Genomic DNA, 20,538 nt, shown 5'->3' with positions numbered 1-20,538 from the left:
GCGGCGAACCAGATTTGATGAAAATGTATGTGAATCGTTTAAACCTGACAGACATACTCACGCAGCGAAGCAGAAGTCAATTTGTTCGGCCGCTGGCAAAATCAGGCATATTTTCAAAAATCAGGGAAATTCAATGGCTTATCAGGCCGATGACATAGTGAGTGCGATGCGATGCGAAACGGCGAATGCGATTCAATGCGGCGAACCACATATGATGGAAATGTATGTGAATCGCTTAAACCTGACATACACAACGCGGCAAAGCAGATATCAATTTGTTCCGCCGCTCGAGTTCGCATTGGCCGCGTTCGCCAATTCGCATCGCATCGCTCTTACTATGTCATCGGCCTCAGGTTGTCAGGCAGAGCCTCGAAAAATCAGGCAATGCCTGAAAAATCAGGCACATTGGCATCTCTGCATGCACCTCGTTTTTTTTATTTCGAACAAAAATGACAGTGTTTGAAGTTTTCGAGCGGACTGAAAAAAGCTATATTTAAAAAGTAGAATAAGAAGAAGAAAAAGGTTTTCGTTCAGTAACTTTTGCGGTCAGTTCGGATCGTGTCTCGTACGCCTTGCTTAAAAGGTTTTGAGTTTCTGTGAATCAACCGATAATCTACCCGTGCCGGTCACAAAACAAGAACCAAACATGTCCTCCGAAGTTGTGTAAGTACCCTGAACTTGGACAGGAGGTTTCATTTTCTTCTCTCTGCGATGGTTGCTCATAGCGTGTTTTGCGGCGTCGTCCATTTTTATCGATCCTGGTTGGCGGCGATGAATGCTCGCATATATTTCAATAAATTTCTTAACCGGAAGCGAACTAGTTAACAGGAACGATGTCCGGTGACCGTATTGTCCTTATTGATCGTAAAATCGACAAAAGAGTTCCTGGGTAAAACACACAAAACCTCGTATCCACAATGATTCATTTGATCATAACCTTTATTTACCTACCCCGCACTGATCTAGAACAATCTAGAATCAAAGTTGGTTATGACCATTATGACGGTGATCTTTGACCTATGTAAATGAAATCGTTTTATGTTAATCTACTTATGTTCTGTCATTCCACGGTTACAGCGTACCCCCTCCAGCGATTTGGGCCCAGAGGAACGATGTTATATATTTGACACTGAATGTAGAGTGTCCGGATCCTACATTCAAGTAAGTTTTTTTTACTAGAGAATAATTATTTTTCAGTGACTAACTATATTATTGCATTTTTTTAACATTATATAGGTTCACAGAGGACTCCATGTACTTCAAAGGTGTCGGTTTGCCAGAAAAAAAGAACCACGAAGTGACCATAAACTTCTACAGCAAAATAAATCCCGACAAAGTGGTAAGCAAAAACACCAGCCGTTGCATTGAATTCGTGATCTCCAAGGCAGATACCAAGGAATCGTACTGGCCAAAGCTTACGAACGACAAGAACAAACCCCACTGGCTCAAAGTTGATTTCAACCGATGGAAAGACGAAGGATCCGATGATGAAACAAGTAAGTTCTAGAAGCGATAAAGGGCTCAATTTTCACGCTTTAAAATTTATTTTTTAACATATCGAAAAAAGGATGAATACGCACAAAAGTGCTATATTCTCGTAAAAAGTTAAATAGCATGAATCTATAAATAGTTGAGAACAAAAACAAATCTTGAAAAAAATCATTGGAACGTCAGTAGGTATTTAAAGCAAGTCAACTTAAAATAATAGATAACAACCTGAGAGCGAATTCATCAGTAAAGCTCCAAGTGTCAGGAATCTGCAAAAATAAAGACATGCACATTGAAAAACGCCATAACTATACGCATAGCTGGCAAGTTGATGGTCATCCCATCCGGTCAAACACAAATTCTTAGGTGTCTGACCTGTTAGAGTCGTAGAGACCCTACTTCCCTGCGCTAGCTCAAGGGGAAGTTTTTTTTTACACATTTTTTTAGAACTGGCTATTGCTCCAAAATTTATGAAATTTGGATCCAATTTGACGCAGTTCTAAACCGTTTGACAGTAAATGAAACACGAGTGGGGTTGCCCGTTTTTTCATTGGATTGGATGTTATTCCGTTGGTTCAATTCTTGTATAAATTAGACCCAAAAATAGATCACGGATACAGATGCTCTTACAGTTATAAATTAATTTTAAATGTGTGTTGTATTTTAACCTTAAGAAAAGGGTTTTTTTTTTCAATTTGCACTGTGTTCGAACCTGTTTTTTTTATAATGTGTTCTTCTTTCGGGATCTCGTTGCGGCCGTTCTGGGGGGACACCTTGGCTACGACGTAACGGGATTCCGGAATGTAGAGTCAGGAACAGAGCAGCTCACCCCCTTGGGGCAAGCCGAGCGACAACATGGCCTAAGTGTGTCGGGTTAAATTCTAATGTTTCGATGCGGTACGGGGAGGATCATTATTAGTGTACTTGTCACGTGAGTGTCTAACACTACCGAGTGAGCACTAGCGGAAGCGGTCGGCGGTCGGATACCCAGATGGGGTTCCACCAGGCCACACTATTGCCGACAGTACCGTTGGGTTTGTAACGTGCACTCAGGAATGAAAATAATAAGGTACACCGGGGTTAGTGGGGACGGTTTTTCGTATAGTTCAATTATAAAAAAAATCCTTAAAAAATTAGCAGTGGATCAATTTTAATAAATTTACGTTCAATGTGATGCAGAACATGTTGTTTACAAATGCTGAAGAGAGCTTGAAAGACGCGAAGCGAAAAAAGTTATCACGTAAATTGTTATGGACTGGACTTCTGGTGTCTTCACTTACCCCGCTTTTAGGATGGTGACTGGCGAATTAAACGACGAAAACAAAATAATTCTCTCATTTTTTGAGGTAAGCCATTCTCCGAACGCATTCGAAAAAAATACACACGATGGCATTATACTACCCCGGATTACGGTATTTCAATTTCCTTCTAAAGCATGGGTCGTCTTATATCTGGACGCACTGTTTATTATACCATAGTGCTCCTAGTTGTCGGATCTGGAATGTTTTTACATTACATTGTTTTGGAATGTTTCCTCTATCAGTGTTTAAAATTTCATTACGATTCTTTTTGTTTCCAAAAAGTTACACGTGATGTCGGGTTCAAAAATCGCGAAATCAGCGCTGATGTGGTCTAGTGGATAGACTGGCGCGAGTCTGTTAACCCAGGCGTACTGGGTTCGATTCCCGGTATCGGCAAGAAAAACTTTTGGGTTCGAATCCTGAGATGCTTGGGGAGTAAGTAGAGGCCAGTCTCGAACCCACCCTCCTACAACTGGTATCAGGAGGGTTTGGTTTGTTATCTTGAACTGCATTCTGTCCATATCCAGCCGGAATGGATATAATGAAGTGCTTGATGGTCTAACCAACGTCTCATGATCGCTTACTATTCTACGCTGCCTTTTCTAAACTTTAAAATTTTCTTCTCCAAACTATCTCTAATTTTCATTTCCAGTGTCAGCTCCCCGAGCTATTTAAACGCCACAAAAAAAAACACGTTTAAAAATCGCGAAATCGTTTAAAATGACCAAATCGACCGTGTGCAGCGTTCTGACAAACAAGACCATGGACTCCAAGATGTACAAGGAGGAGTGTCTGAGAAAAAAAAAGTTTTGGCCAGATTTGGCAAGCTGCCACTACAGCAAGATGTACTACAACAGTGGTATCGGGACAACGGGGTGGGTTTTGTCGAAAAGGACTTCAGCCCACCCAACTGCCCTCAATTCCGCCCTATCGAAAAATATTGGGCAATTGTTAAGCAGAAGATGAAGAAGAATGGTCGGATGACTCGGGATGCTCACATACACCTCGATGAAAGCTTTCCGAATATTTCTTTCCCAACAGTTTTAAAAGGAGCGGTTGTACGATGTACAACGATGCCTTGTTTCACTTCATGCGTAAGTTTGTTCGTAGATATGAAAGCTTTTTAAGCTACGTGACAGTTTTGGGAACATCTTCTTGACAGTTTTCAATGCTTTGATTTTCGCATGACAGTAAATACTTTTAATTCCGTCCTAATGTAGTCGAGATTCGCTTTGGACAATCATCTACGTTCGAGCCGAGGTAATTTCGAATCCTTAACCCTCATCCGCATTAGATTTCATTACCCTAATCAGCACTTGTGGTGTCAATTTGACACCACAAGCTCAAATCGTTGTAACTTTGGACGTGTTAGACCGATTTAAACAAAACTTACATCAAAAGAAAACTTGTAATGTCAGTAAAATATGTTTAGAACATTATATACAGCTAAAGTTACAAGTTTTCTCGTTATTCAGCATGAAAGAAAAAAAATCCGAAAAAACATGCCTCACGAAAACTGCTGTAGTTCATATGTTCCACGTCCAAAAAAATATTTGCCTTATGCATATGAAAGCTGAAGTTAATGCCTACATCATGAAGACAAGAAATATTTTTTTAAATTTTTTTTAATGAAATGGTCACAAAAAGTTCAAAAAAGTGGTCTAAAAAACCTACTTTTCATTCGATTGCTAGTAAATAATGAAAGAACTAGAATTTTTCAAAGTTTACTACTTTGCGCAATTTTTATACAAATTGAAATTTCATCTGTTTTTGTGGTCCACCATCAGGTTGTACCCGGATTTTCAGTGCTTTTACTTTGTTTGGACCAATCAAAAGTATATTCATTGGAAAGCTAATTTAATCTACATTCTAGTGAGGTGCAACAAATCACGCTGTGAGATTTCACAAAAATATGAAAATTATAAACGTAAAATCATTCCTGAATTTCTAGAACTACAAGCACCGCGTCCAGCAAAACGTGTTTGTTTGCTCTCCGAGTTGGTACGGTGGGTGGTGATTTGGTCAGAGAGCGAAGCCGACAGACGAAATAACGATGCGTGTCTTGCATTTCTTCGTCTACCATCGCTCAAACAGTATTTACTAGCAATCGAATGAAAAGTAGGTTTTTTAGACCACTTTTTTGAACTTTTTGTGACCATTTCATTAAAAAAAATTTAAAAAAATATTTCTTGTCTTCATGATGTAGGCATTAACTTCAGCTTTCATATGCATAAGGCAAATATTTTTTTGGACGTGGAACATATGAACTACAGCAGTTTTCGTGAGGCATGTTTTTTCGGATTTTTTTTCTTTCATGCTGAATAACGAGAAAACTTGTAACTTTAGCTGTATATAATGTTCTAAACATATTTTACTGACATTACAAGGTTTCTATTGATATAAGTTTTATATGAAGTTCATAATAATTCAAACGACTTAAATAGATTTTACTTTTGTGGTGTCAAAATGACACCAAAAGTCGGAAAAGGGAGTTTTTTTGTCCAGGCTTCCAAGGTTCGTCCATAAAAAAAAGTAAAGATGCAATATTGAAGAACTTTTGAATTCATTTAGGGTCCCCGAAGAAATTTTTGTATTTTGAAGCTTCTGAAAAAAGTTACAAGCCTTCAAACTTGCAATGGTGTCAAAATGACACCCTAATGCGGATGAGGGTTAAAGAACCAATATACGGCTTATTTCGTTTTTTTTTTCATCCCACAGGGCCTATAAGGGTATATACGGACGATAGTATTAGCGAAAAATTGGCCTCATCCATAACCTCAAATTTGGATTTGCTGGTGGCCTCACCAGTGATGCTAGGTGCTTTACAGAAATCAGTATTTCAAACTAATTACAATATTTCTGAATTGATTGAATTTTTTAACTATCAACAGCTTAACGTTTCACATTCGTCTCGTATCGCTCATAGTGAACAGTCGCGTTTCGAGATTTCGTCCAATATATCCGGGTGTTTCGTTCCGTTCGGGCGTTTAATACGGTGTTTTGTACCGCGCTATACGTTTTTCTGCCAAAGGCAGACCCCAGCTTGCCAAAGTGGTGCTATTATAGTGTTGGTCGACAAAAGAAAAGGTTTTTTTCTGGCTAGCTGACTGCCCTCAACTGGTCACCACGAGGGCCGCCGCCATTGTTTGACTCATCATCATCATCAATCTGGTCGTTCTTGCTCGAGCCGAGACTTGACGTGGCAGCCATCTTCGAAGAAGGACCACGTGGTTGGGATCACCACTGAAGGAGCCAATCAAAACAAAAATCAAGTTTGTTATACTTTTCTTACTTTTCTCTATTTCTAATTCTATTTTTTCTCTATTATATATTTCGATCAAATTGAGCTTCGCTTTTATTTTCATGAAATATGAGCGAAGGCGGGGGGTCGGACCCGCCAGAGGTGGATGGTGAGCAAATCATCTATGAGGATGAGGAGCATCTGGAGGATTCAGCTGTAGCTGGTTCTTTGAATGCTCATCCTTCTCCGCCAGTTGATATTGCTACTCCATCTGCAGCTGCGGGAAAAACAACCCGACTCCGAGTTTATCCTGATAATTCATCCTCTTCTGGGCCGGGGGTGGTTTTCATCCGGCCCAAAGCTAACGGAAAACCATTAAATTTAGTGCAGATCACGAAAGATCTGGCTAGGTGGCCCTCCGTTACCAGTGTTTCCAAAGTACGTCCGAACAAATTGCGCGTTGTTGTGGCCGACCGGAAGGCCGCAAACGGAATTCTTGCCAGTAATTTTTTTAATTTAGAGTATCAGCTCTATATTCCATCTCGAGACGTAGAGATCGAGGGTGTGATCACCGAATCGAGTTTGGAGGCTGAATACGTTAAGTCTCACGGCGTAGGTAAGTTCAAGAGCCTTGATTCGACTTCGGTCGGAATCTTGGATTGTCGCCAACTCATGACTGCCTCCGTCGTTGATGGCGTTACCAAGTATTCGCCTTCAGCCTCGATTCGGGTTACATTTGCAGGAACAGCCCTCCCTCATTACGTCTTGATTGACGGAATTTTAAGGCTTCCAGTACGCCTTTATGTGCCTCGCCCAATGCAATGCAAGAATTGCATCAAGTTGGGGCATACTGCTTCGCATTGCTGCAACAAGAAGCGATGCTTGCATTGTGGGGAGAATCATGGGGAAGGAGCATGCTCAGCAGTTGAGCAAAAATGCGTCTATTGCGGGGGCTCACCCCATGATATCTCCTCCTGCGAGGCATTTCAGGCAAGCTGGGATAAACAGAGGCGCTCTTTAAAAGAACGCTCCAAGCGTTCTTATGCCGCCATATTAAAGAGCGCCTCTCCACCGGTCCAACCTCAGACCAGTAACATTTTTTCTGTGCTGTCAGTTGACAATGAAGACACAGATACGGCTGATGAAGTTCAGCCAGTCTTCGTTGCAGGAGGCTCTCGGAAGCGAACAAAGGCGCCTTCTCCGAAAATACCAGCTAAAATAGCTACGGTTGTCTCTTCAAATAGAAACGAGAAAAAGTCGACTGCTGCTGAAAAGGAAAAACAAGTTCCTCCAGGTTTCCGCGGAAATGCACCACTGCAGAATAAACCAACAGCTGCGGGAGCTTCGCAAACCCAAACCCCAAACGTGATGCCAGAATCAACGACTCAGTCTGGGCTCTTTAAGTTGACTGACATTTTGAACAGATTTTTTTCTTGTTTTAATGTATCAGAACCCGTGAAAGACATTGTATTTGCAATGCTTCCTGTATTAAAGACATTTTTAAAGCAATTGATGCAAACTTGGCCCGTCCTTTCAGTGTTTGTATCTCTCGATGGCTAATTTACGCCGAGAGGTCGGAGATATCACTGTACTACAGTGAAATTGTCGTAGTCTTATTCCAAAATTGGATTCATTGAATTATTTACTTCATAAAACAAACTGTGATATCTTTGCATTGTCCGAAACTTGGCTATCTTCTCAATCTAACATCTCATTCCACAATTTTAATATTATCCGTCTGGATCGTGACGATTCTTATGGAGGGGTGCTTTTGGGGATCAATAAGTGCCACTCTTTTTATAGAATTCACCTTCCTTTATCAGGCGGAATTGAAGCTGTTGCATGTCATACAACAATAAGAGGTAAGGACTTATGTGTTGTCAGTTTGTACTGGCCTCAGAGAGTTGCAGTGGATCGAAATCACCTAGAGGACCTGTGCTCAGTGCTCCCTGAGCCAAGGTTGATCCTGGGTGACTTCAATTCACATGGAACTGTCTGGGGAGAACAAATTGACGATAGTCGTTCTACTCTTATCTATGACATTTGCGACAGTTTCAATTTAACAGTATTGAACACGGGTGAAAAAACACGGGTACCTAAACCTCCTGCAAGACAAAGTGCAATTGACCTCTCACTCTGCTCAAATTCACTATCATTTGATTGCCAGTGGAAGGTAGTCCATGATCCGAATGGTAGTGATCACTTACCTATCGAAATTACTATCACCAATGGGGTCAGCTCTTCGAACACAATAAATATGACATATGACCTTACAAGACACATCGACTGGAAAAAGTACTCGGACACAATTAAAACCGCCATCGACTCTATGCACGTTTTACCTCCTTTGGAGGAGTACCACTTTCTTTCTTGTCTGATACACGATAGTGCAGTTGACGCTCAAACAAAACCCATCCCAGAATCATCTATTCATCGAAGGCCTCCTAATCCATGGTGGGACCCTCAGTGTTCTAAGCTTTATAAGGACAAATCAACAGCATTTAAAGAATTTCGAAAACATGGAACTCTTGTCCATTTTGAAGCTTACGTTTCCCTTGAAAATCAGTTTAAAAAGTTAACCAAGGGGAAGAAAAAGGTGTATTGGAGGAATTTTGTTAGTGGGTTATCGCGTGAAACATCCTTAAGTACTTTGTGGAAAGTGGCACGAAGCATGCGTAATCGATCATCTACAAATGAAAGTGAGGAATATTCACATAGGTGGATATTTAAATTCGCACGGAAAGTCTGTCCAGATTCTACACCTGTGCAAAAAATAATCCGGAACGTGCCTCCTGATAGGTCTGATAGTGGTCTAGACTCAAGCTTTTCGATGGTCGAATTCTCACTTGCCCTCCTCTCTTGCAACAATTCAGCTCTGGGAATTGATGAAATCAAATTTAACTTGTTGAAAAACCTTCCGGATGCTGCAAAATTTCGCTTGTTAAATTTATTTAACCAATTCTTGGAGCATAACATTGTTCCCCAAGATTGGAGACAAGTGAGAGTCATTGCTATCCAAAAGCCCGGAAAACCGGCGTCTGATCCCAACTCTTACCGTCCAATAGCGATGTTGTCTTGTATACGCAAATTGATGGAGAAAATGATATTGTTTCGTTTGGACAAATGGGTAGAAACAAATGGTCTTCTTTCAGATACTCAATTTGGGTTTCGAAGGGGCAAAGGGACAAACGATTGCCTTGCTTTGCTGTCTTCAGAGATACAAATGGCGTACGCAAAACGTGAGCAAATGGCTTCAGTGTTTCTAGACATAAAGGGAGCTTTTGATGCAGTCTCAATAGAGGTTTTGTCAGACAAGTTGCACTCCCGGGGTCTGCCTCCTCTATTGAACAACATCTTATACAGCTTACTTTGTGAGAAACATTTGAACTTTGCTCACGGAGATTTTGCAGTTAGAAGAACATCTTACATGGGCCTCCCACAGGGTTCATGTTTGAGTCCACTTTTGTACAACTTTTATGTGAGTGACATCGACAGCTGTCTCTCTGAAGGCTGCACTCTAAGACAACTTGCAGATGACGGAGTAGTGTCTGTCACAGGATCTACTGAGTCTCATCTGCACAGGCCTTTACAAGATACTTTAGACAGATTGTCTTCCTGGGCTTTGGGGCTTGGGATTGAGTTTTCCCCTCAGAAAACGGAAATGGTTGTTTTCTCTAAGAAACGTAGACCTGCTCAACCTAAGCTTCAACTCCTAGGCAGAACGATCACTCAATCGAGGAGTTTCAAGTATCTTGGGGTTTGGTTTGATTCCAAGTGTACCTGGAGAGCCCACATTGAGTATCTGAAAGGAAAATGCCAACAAAGAATCAATTTTCTCCGATCAATTACTGGCACCTGGTGGGGAGCCCATCCAGAAGATCTTATCAAATTGTATCGAACAACTATTCTATCCGTTATGGAATATGGTAGCTTCTGTTTCCAGTCAGCTGCCAAAACTCACCTCATCAAACTAGAGCGTATCCAATACCGTTGTCTCCGTATCGCTTTGGGCTGTATGCCCTCAACACACAACATGAGTCTTGAAGTTTTGGCAGGAATACTCCCTTTGAAAGATCGATTCAATTTACTATCACTTCGGTTCCTCATCAGGTGTGAGGTCATGAACCCATTGGTGATTGTAAATTTCGAAAGGTTACTTGAGCAAAATGTTCAAACCAGATTTATGTCTATATACCATATCCTCATGTCAATGCAGGTAATCCCTTCTTCGTATTCTCCAACTCGTGTTTGTAGCCCAGACTACGATCATTCTTCTGTCCAGTTTGATTTGTCTATGCAGCAGGAAATTCGTGGAATCCCGGATCCGCATCGTCCTCTTCTGATTCCAAGAATTTTCGAAGCTAAATATAGACACGTCGATGCTGATAAAATGTACTTTACCGATGGATCACTTATAGAGGAAACAACAGGATTTGGAGTGTTCAACGAAATATCCAGCGCATCTCACAGTCTCCAGTCACCATGCTCTGTATATGTTGCAGAGTTAGCAGCTATTCACTGGGCTTTGAATAGTATCGCCACACGACCTATTGAACACTACTATATTATAACTGATAGTCTCAGCTCTGTTGAAGCAATCCGCTCTATAAAACCAGGAAAATTCACGCCGTACTTCCTCGAAATGATACGAGATATATTGACCACTTTATCAAGACGTTGCTTTTCTATCACCTTTATCTGGGTCCCCACACATTGCTCAATAGCAGGCAATGAGAGGGCAGATTCCCTTGCAAAAGTGGGTGCGATGGAAGGCAACATTTACCAGCGTGAAATCGTATTCAACGAATTTTACTTCTTGGCTCGAAGAAACTCTCTTGTCAACTGGCAGCGTAGATGGGACGAGGATGAGTTGGGTCGGTGGTTCCACTCGATTATCCCAAAGGTAAGCCTTAAACCCTGGTTTAATAGATTGAACCTGACTCGGGATTTTATTCGTATATTTTCCCGTCTCATGTCCAATCATTATTCCATGAATGCGGTACTCTATCGTTTAAATATTGCTGGCAGCAATTTATGCGGATGTGGTCTAGGTTACCATGACATCGAGCATATTGTTTGGTCGTGTGAGGACCACCTATTCGCCAGAGCGAACTTTATAGATTCCCTTCGGGCCCGAGGAAAACCACCCGACGTTCCAGTGAGGGATGTATTAGGTATGATGGACTTGGACTATATGTTCGAGATATACCTTTTCCTAAAAGCTATCGATCTTCGACTATAATTCTCTTTATTTTCATATTTCACTTTCTATCTTTCTTTTTCTTCAAAAAAAAAAGTGAACTAGATCTAAGTACACAATTGTAATCAAACAAAACGAGTTTGGCTCCTTAAAGCCTAAAGGTATGAGCCGTTTCAAATAAATAATTTACAAAAAAAAAACAGCTTAACGTTTGAATTCATTACGGGGCGTCCCTAAGTGGATGAAAATAAGCCAGCTTTTGCTAGTGAATTTTCAAGGTGAATTCAAATTATCTGAAATATATTTTCATGTACTGCTTTGAAGATTAAAAAAGAGTTGTTTCTAACTTCTTAACGTATGCAAAATCATTCACTGTTACAAACACTGTTACAAACAAGTAAATTAATGAAAGCCCCGTCTATTTTGACTTTGAAAGTAATCGCCTACATGCTCTGACCATTTTAAACATATCCACATAATTCGCTACATCATTTAAGTTTGCGATACAGTAAGTTGTTATTTCGTTCAGATAAACGATGCGTTTCATTTCACATTCGAAAAGAAATCTACGGGAAAGTTGAAAATTCTCAGTACTCATGAAAAGGTTTTTCAATAACAATGCAATTAAAAAATGTAATCATTTTCCAAATATCAATGCACTTGGCAGCCCTGAACGCCCAAAACATCAAAACACGAACATCATATGTATCGCTTTTCGACAGGGCGAATTTGTCGATATTAGTACCGGAAAATCGCGTTTATCGTGCGCCCTTCTCAAAAATCGATTCTGTTCTCCCATGGTTTGAGGTTAGGGCTGAGGCCTCCTGCTAAGGTGGTGTTCGTGTAGAACTGTCAATATATCCTAATATAATGCGACTTATAACAGGGCTAAATGGTTTATTGTGTAATGGTAGTTTTTTTTTTCCTTGTAGGGGAGAGCCCACTGCGACCAGTAATTGATCTATTGTGGTAATTACCCCGCGTTACTGTATGCTATCAGGCTCACCTGCACTATGGGTTGAAGTGACAGTTGATTGCTGATTAAGCATTTTATCCCAATCGGGTATGATATCAAAGATGTATGATATAACCTTCTTGTTGAATTTAATCGACGTTTTTCGGCGAGTTTTACAAATTAAAAACTGTTTTTCACCAGTTGTCCAGACGTTTCGAGCTACTTTGGCGTTCGCTCCTCTTCAGTGGACACTAAAATATATTTTAAATTACAATTTAATACTACAATTACAATTTTTGATTTCAAACTTACAAATTACTGGCTTTCGTCCATACTAATTTGTTCTGGCTCAGTTTGTTTTGGTTTTCGTTTACATTTGTGTGTCAGTGTCTGTGTTAATTTGGAAATGACGGGGTCGTATGCTGTTTTAAAATTACATGAATCCCGTTGTCTGTTTACAACATTGTTGTCCCCTCTTAGTTTTATGTAAAAAGTTTCTGTAGTTATTCTTGCGTTGTATCCTGCTACTCTTTCTAAAATGTTGGTGTTTTCAAAATCAAAAACATGACCAGTTTCTAAGCTGTGTTGTGCTAAACCAGTGCTCATTTGTTTCGTTGATACATTTGTTTTATGTTGTTTGATTCGTTTTTCTAAAAACTGGCTAGTTTCACCAACGTATGATTTCTTACACTTTCCACATTTTATTTCGTAGACCACATTAATGTTTTTATTTTTTGGAATTTTATCTTTTGTTTTTGTGAAAATTACGTTTTTTATTTTGTCTAATGGCTGGAAAGCAACATTAATATCAAATTGCCTTAGATATCTGGCTAGTTTTTCTCCTAAGCCGGCACAGTAGTATAGACGAAAGCCAGTAATTTGTAAGTTTGAAATCAAAAATTGTAATTGTAGTATTAAATTGTAATTTAAAATATATTTTAGTGTCCACTGAAGAGGAGCGAACGCCAAAGTAGCTCGAAACGTCTGGACAACTGGTAAAAAACAGTTTTTAATTTGTAAAACTCGCCGAAAAACGTCGATTAAATTCAACAACAATATATCGCGGCGATTAACCAACATTCGATATAACCTTCTTAGGGCTGATATGCAACCATATGTCTTGTGCGCTTATTAACTTTGCCCCAAGTACACGCTCTCTCCTATTTAGGAGGGCGCAGCAGTTGCATAGAAGATGCTCTGCAGTTTCTTTTTCGAACCCGCAGAACCGACAGTCATCGTATTGAATAATGTTTATCCGTTTTAGATGTTGTTTTGATGGACAATGTCCGGTCAAGAGACCTGTGTAAGTACTTAACTCGTGCTTACTTAGTTTCAACATGTTTTTGGAGAGTCGTGCGCTTGGTTCAATGAATCTTTTCGCCTGAGCTGCTCCCTCTGCTGTTCTCCAGTTGGAGACAATAGTGGTGCTTTCCCAGTTCTTGAGTTCCATATTCAAGGCACTCCTCGATACTCCGCAGAAAGGTTCAGGTCCAATAAACAGGCCCTGAGACCCTTCCCTAGCTAGCTGGTCTGCTTCTTCGTTCCCTAGGATACCGCAGTGGCCTGGAACCCAGAATAAAAATACTCTGTTTCGTATGGCCAGGTTTCTTAGTGCAACAATACACTCCCATACTAGCTTGGAGTAACATGTAAATGTACTTAGTGCTCGGAGAGCGGCCTGACTGTCAGAGAATATATAGATACTTGTGTACCTGTACCCTCTTTTCAAACAGGCTAAAGTGCATTCTAGAATTGCTTGAACTTCTGCTTGGAATACTGTTGGCCAGTTTCCCATAGGAATTGAGATCCTGAGTCTAGGTCCGAACACCCCTGCCCCAGTTCTTTTATCCATTTTTGAACCATCAGTAAAGAATTTTATCGATCCGGAAGGAACCGCAGGCCCACCTGACTCCCACACGTCCCTATCGTTGATAGTTACATTGTATGGTATGTCTAGGTTGAAAACGGGCTCCATCCAGTCATCATTCTTTACAATAAGTGAGTTTATTTTAAATATCTTCAGAATTTTTAGGTGTCCTGTAAGATCCCCCTCATAGAGAGTTTTATGTTTGGAGAGTCTCAAGGCACTGCGTTCTGCCTCTAGTTCAATAAATTGATGTAGTGGCAGAATATTTAGTAGTGCATTAAGGGCCTCGTTTGATGTGCTTCGCATGGCGCCAGTTATAGCTAGGGTTGCTATTCTTTGAAGCTTCGCTAGTTTCTTCCGGGCCGTAGCTTGCACAGTTTTGGTCCACCATACTAAAGAAGCATAAGAGATTTTGGGTCTTATTATAGCTGTAAATATCCAATGGATAATTTTCGGCCGTAGTCCCCATTTTTTCCCTACTCCTTTGAGGCAGACCCACAGAGATGCTGTAGCCTTGGCTATTAGGATATATTGACAGTTCTACACGAACACCACGTTAGCAGGAGGCCTCAGCCCTAACCTCAAACCATGGGAGAACTGAATCGATTTTTGAGAAGGGCGCACGATAAAAGCGATTTCCCGGTACTAATATCGACAAATTCGCCCTGTCGAAAAGCGATACACAGATGTTCATGTTTTGATATTTTGGGTGTTCAGGGCTGCCAAGTGTATTGATATTTGAAAAATGATTACAATTTTTTAATTGCATTGTTATTGAAAAACATTTTCATCAGTACTGAGAATTTGCAACTTTCCCGTAGATTTCTATTCGAATGTGAAATTAAAAGCATCATTTATCTAAACGAAAAAACAACTTACTGTATCGATACTTAAACGATGTAGCGAATTATGTTGATATGTTTAAAATAATCAGAGCATGTAGGCCAGGCATGTCAAACTCGTTTAAGTGTGCGGGCCGCAAAAAAAATCTTTCATTTCCAAAAATAATATTATTTCCTCTCGTAGCAAAAAAAAATCTTTTTAATATTTTGTGGCAGGAAAGCCAGCGTACTTCTGTGTAGTAGGGAATTTTGTGATAATTTAAGACGGGGCTACGCGGGCCGCATTGACCAAGGCCGCGGACCGCATGCGTCCCGCGAACCCCCAGTCAATGGTCCGAAAATCAATCAAAACAAACACTCAGGATGCGTTTCCTGTTGGAAACATTCCGATTGTATAATGGGATAGCGCCTCTCGCTACTGCTTCGCCTGGCTGGTATGCAATCTCGATCAGCGCTCCTATCAGCTATGCAAACCGAGTCGCATCATTCAGAATCATCGGTTCAGCAAACATCGCATATCGGAGATGATTGAGATACAAACTGATCCATTCTGAATGTAGCTCACTCAGTATCTGCCTGAATTATATGAAATTCAAAATTATTTTTTGCAGGACGAGAAAAATCAAACAGTTGTGCGGGACACCATAAATTCTCAGTAGTTTTAACGTGACGTACGACATTTTAATAAGAGAACTTGTAAAAATTGAAAAACACGGCGAAAGTGAACATCTTTCCCTCACAAACACAACTGCAATTTGATTTTGATCATACTGATGTTAAAAAACGTTATAACAACAAATAAATTTATTAATTTGCTTTATATCAAATCAAACAAAATACGCTAATGATCGGCTTCATGTATCATTCACTCACTGCCTGATCCATTCACTCCTGATCGAAGACCAACAAGATTCGCCATATGCATTGCGCATTGGTGATATTCCAATTTGATGATGGTGCTGCACTGTTTTGACAGCAAGCATCGTGCGAGGTGATCTGTATTTTAGCGATGAATTGAACGATCGATGATCGGGTAGGTCCAGTAGCAATCAATAACGAAACCCGACCGCTGTACGTTCAGGTGCGAAGTGCAATCAGAAACATTCATTGAAAATGAGTGATATTCAGAACACTGCCCCCAGTTTGACATGCCTGATGTAGGCGATTATTTTCAAAGTCAACATAGACGGGGCTTTCATTAATTTACTTGTTTGTAACAATGAATGACTTTGCATTCGTTTAGAAGTTAGAAACAACTCTTTTTTAATCCACCAAACAGTAGATAAAACATATAAGTTGTTTTGAATTCACCTTGAAAATTCATTAGCAAAAGATGGCATATCTTCATTCATTTACAAGCCAATACCCATTTTAGTAACGCACCTAGCATCACTGGTGAGGCCGCCAGCAAATCAAAATTTGAGGTTATGGCTGAGGCCAATTTTTCGCCAATACTATCGTCCGTATATACCCTTATAACATGCTCTAATTGTGGGTTCCATGATAGTTTTGAGTCTAGTATGATTCCTAGATATTTCACTTGTGATTCGAAGTTTAGCACTTCCCCATCTAATGTTAGAGGTTTTAGTGCAGTTTTTCGTCTCGTAGTGAATGCTATCACAGTAGTTTTGGAAGGGTTTATATTCAATCCCTCTTCCCTGCACCAGAATAGTGCGAAGTTTAGCGCAGATTGCATTCTATTTGACAACACGTTCTCATATTTTCCCCGAACTATTATAACTACGTCATCTGCAAAGCCAATAACTTCGAATCCCATAGATACAAGTTTGTTTAGGAGGTCATCCACGATCAGTGACCACAACAACGGAGATAGAACCCCACCTTGGGGACATCCCTTCGTTGGAGTGGCACTGATTGTAAGTCCTCCCAAGCTTGCATAAATGGTTCTATTTATTAGCATGGCACTAGTCCAGTCAACAATTGCTGTGTGGCACCCTCGTCTTTTCATAGCTGATTCGATTGAGTTGTGAGATGGTAGTTACAGAAACAAACGATTTGTGGCTATCTGCAACATGGAGATCTGTCGACTAAAAAAAGAGGTCACCACCTTCAAAAGTAAGCTATCCAGACATTTTTTGCAAAATCTTTCAGACTTTTTCGAAAAATAGTTGGCAACCCTGCAAGCACGTTCTCGCGCCAGATGGAACCGCTTAGAACTTTCCATTTCGCTTTCAGTGAGAGCAGCCGTCGTGCTCTCTCGGTGCGGTATACTCTCGCGTCTATTCTCAGCAGTGGTTGTATTTGGTTGAGAATGAATTGATCAACCTTCTCTCGCTCAACGCTTTACTCGGAAGCAAAGGTTGCTTTGAGGCAGCGAAAACGACAAAACCGGTGATGCATACGCTCTCAACTTGCCCGCCTTCACGAAGCACTATACATTCGAGGCAGCGAATCCAAACAACCAAACGAATGTCTCTCATTCATCTGCTGTTACATTCTTGAGGGAACCGAATTCAAAAGGCACAGCAAACCCGAGTCTCCTCGTTGGTGCCTGGATCGAATACCCGAGGTTTTTCTGCTGTTGCTATTATTGCACAGCAACCGCACGCAGGCAGCTAGTGTTTTCGTTTCTTTTTCCTCCCCCCTCCTTGCTCCATACGTTGCGGGCCTATGCAATGCAATAAGTTCGGTTGTTGTCGTTGTTGCCTCAACCTTTGCGGCGAGGTTTAAGATGTTCTCCTCAACAACAGCTATCGGCTTGAGTCCATCAAATTCAATAACGTTAATGAGTATGTGTGCCTAGTCTTCTTCATGCATCATGTAGCAACCAAACGTTGAGAGAGTTCGTTCGGGGCAGCAAACGAATAGTGTCTCTCAGAGCAGATCCTCCTCATGAGGGGAGGTTTGAATGAATGTATATGTATCGTCTCCTGTATTACTATGCGAGGCCTCAAAGCATGTATTTTGAGAGCCTCTGATGAGAAAATTGGTGAGGATTTCAATCACTGATTCTCAGTCCGCTTGTCGGACTGAACAGTTTTCTTACTTCTAGTACATTTGTTTTAAGAGAAAAGGAAATAGATAGGAACATATGAAAATAAAAAGAATTATTGACGAAGATCAATAGCTTTTAGGAAAAGATATATTTCGAACATGTAGTCCAAGTCTATCACAGCCAGCACATCTCTCACTGGAACATAGGGTGGTTTTCCTCGGGCCCGAAGGGAGTCTATCAAATTCGTTCTAGCGACATGGCGGCCATTGTTCAAGGCGAAACTGGAAATTTCAAAAATTTCAATAGTTTTACTTTTGTGGGCTGGATATACCCAAGAGATATTTCACAATATAGAATTGTTTTAGTTTGTGATTAATGGGTTGATAAAATTCTATGTATTCTATTCTAACGATAAAAAATGTTTTTACTTTTAAGCATTTTCGTTTATTTTCCACTGGCTCAGTTGCAAATTTTTTCTTCATAACAAACAAAATCGAAACTTCTGAAATGAAATGCCTTAATAAAAAAAACTATGATGAATAAAACTATCATTTATTTGACTGATATCACTTATTTTGAAATACGTTGTTAAGAAGTGTGCAGTTCTATTCAGTGAACTGTGTGCAATATTTGATGCATAAGATTGATTCGATTTGAAATAATTATTTTTTCGCAGAGGGAAAGAGAGATGGGGGAAAAATTTTGCATTATCTTCCAAATGTAATTTAAATTTGGTTACTTAATTGATTGTAAGAGTTGCAATAAGTTATATGTATTTTTTTTATTCCACAGATGAATTCGATAATCAAATGTCACTGGATGACATGTTGCGGTCGAATAATGACAACAAACTATCCTTCGACGACCTGGACGATGATCAGGAAGATTCGGATGATGAGGCGATGCCTGGTTTAACCGAGGATAAAGATGAAAAAGAGGAAGACAAAAAATAAAATGGATCGATTGTGACCGAAATATCCCGCTGTCTGCAGTTTGCGTACTAAAATGCAGATGCGCCAATAATAAAGCTACTGGAAAACATTAAACAGACAGTCAAAATCAACTAACGAATTGTGTAATTTTATTTTAAAAATAAGAGGGATTTACAGCATTGAGTAACGATTTGAGGAATCCATTAGTTGGTTAAGAAAAGTTTGTGTGCGGTTAGCAGTTAAAATTCACCGAGTAAGTATAGGTTGAACTTTAAATAAAGCATAAACAAACGTCTTTGGAGCACCGTCGTATGAAAAAAAACATCTTAGTAGACACCGAGACAGAGATTTCTATGGAAATTTACTGTTTTTATCCGTTTTCTCATTTGCATTAGTTTATTTTCTATTTCATTAAATAAAAGTGAACTAAACATACCAATCAATCTGTGTTTTTGTTTAAACCTATACAGTGACCGACACAATTAAAACCCTACTTATCGTTTTAATCTCAAAACGCCAATATATTCAGTTTCTCAAAATCTTAAAATTTCAGAGCTCGTTGGAAAGCTGGTAATTTCAAGATCTTTTAAAATTAAACTTTTATAATTTTTTTTTTCTTAACTCAGTATCAGTCTTCACGAAAACAAGCACCAAGTTCAACTTGTGTGCAAACTTTTAGGGGCAAGTTAACCTTATGGATTTTTATACAATCCAATCAGGTACCTATTCATTTCCTGAGACAGATTGGTCCGCTTTGTTGATGTTTTTTGTTTTGAAAAATCATAACATCACTTTTTTGAATCCACGGATGTTTGGAGGACCCATTTTGAACTGCGGTTATAACACTCGCCGAATCCGTGAAAATTACTAGAGGTGAATCGATGTCATAAAAACTTTTAATCGCATTGAATATGCTGTAGGTTTCAGCCGAGAATATGGAGCAGTCCGGTTGGAGTCGCATTAGTTTTTGGATACTTGAGGACCAGATTACGCAACCTACCCGGTTGTCAGCTATCGAACCATCAGTATAGATGTGTAGATGATTTGAATATTCTCGGTTGATATGTTCAGTGAAAAGAGGTATTCACGGTGTGCCAAAATACGTTATTAAAAAATAAAAATGACCACCAAAACGGCACGCGGCATTCGGAAGATATAGTATTCAGGCATCCATCCTGCAAATTTGGAAATGTTTCATCGGGCTTTTTTGAAAATAGAGCGATTTTAAATTTAAGTCAATTTGCATAAGATTTCCTATGGGGTTTTTCGACCTTAGGCGGCATCCATAAATTACGTAACGCAAAAAATGCACTTTTTTGACCCCCTCCCCCCCGTATGTCACAAATCGTAACGCTTCGACGTACCCCCCTACGAAAATTACGTAACGCTGATAATTACCCCCCCCCCCCCCCATCTTCTCACGTTTTTAAATACTGATTTTCGAAGTAAAAAAAAAATTATCGTAAATTTTTTTAACGTTCTTCAAAGCGGAATTAATATCTATCCAAATTGCTTCTTAGTACTCATTGATGAAAACTCTCTCATAAAATAAATTGATTGTCTTATTACGAGTTGCTCTGTGTTTGTTAACTGATGATCCACCTTGTTTACTTTATTTTGTGACAAGAGCATAGCTTGTTATGCAAGATATACTCAACTTAGTAATATTTGTCAGAATAACCAAAATTGCATTTTTTAAATCAATTTAGAAAAAATAGTAAAATTTCTGTCTTAAGGTTGAATTGAGTTCTTGGGG

General features: G+C 39.8%; 1 protein-coding gene across 1 annotated transcript; it reads left to right on the top strand.

Moving 5' to 3' along the window:
* The first annotated feature begins 502 nt into the window (after positions 1 to 502).
* On the top strand, positions 503 to 19,221 carry LOC129744428 (uncharacterized protein CG16817). Its single transcript, XM_055736941.1, has 4 exons — positions 503 to 663; positions 1,078 to 1,161; positions 1,237 to 1,496; positions 18,643 to 19,221. Exons 1-4 carry the CDS (start codon positions 647 to 649, stop codon positions 18,801 to 18,803), a joined length of 522 nt encoding a protein of 173 aa, XP_055592916.1. The 5' UTR covers positions 503 to 646; the 3' UTR covers positions 18,804 to 19,221.
* The last annotated feature ends 1,317 nt before the right edge of the window (positions 19,222 to 20,538 follow it).

Source organism: Uranotaenia lowii, chromosome 2 (assembly GCF_029784155.1).
Source record: "Uranotaenia lowii strain MFRU-FL chromosome 2, ASM2978415v1, whole genome shotgun sequence".
Classification (NCBI taxonomy): domain Eukaryota; kingdom Metazoa; phylum Arthropoda; class Insecta; order Diptera; family Culicidae; genus Uranotaenia; species Uranotaenia lowii.
Note: the sequence above shows the minus strand (reverse complement) of the source record. Positions and strands in the feature narration are given on the sequence as shown.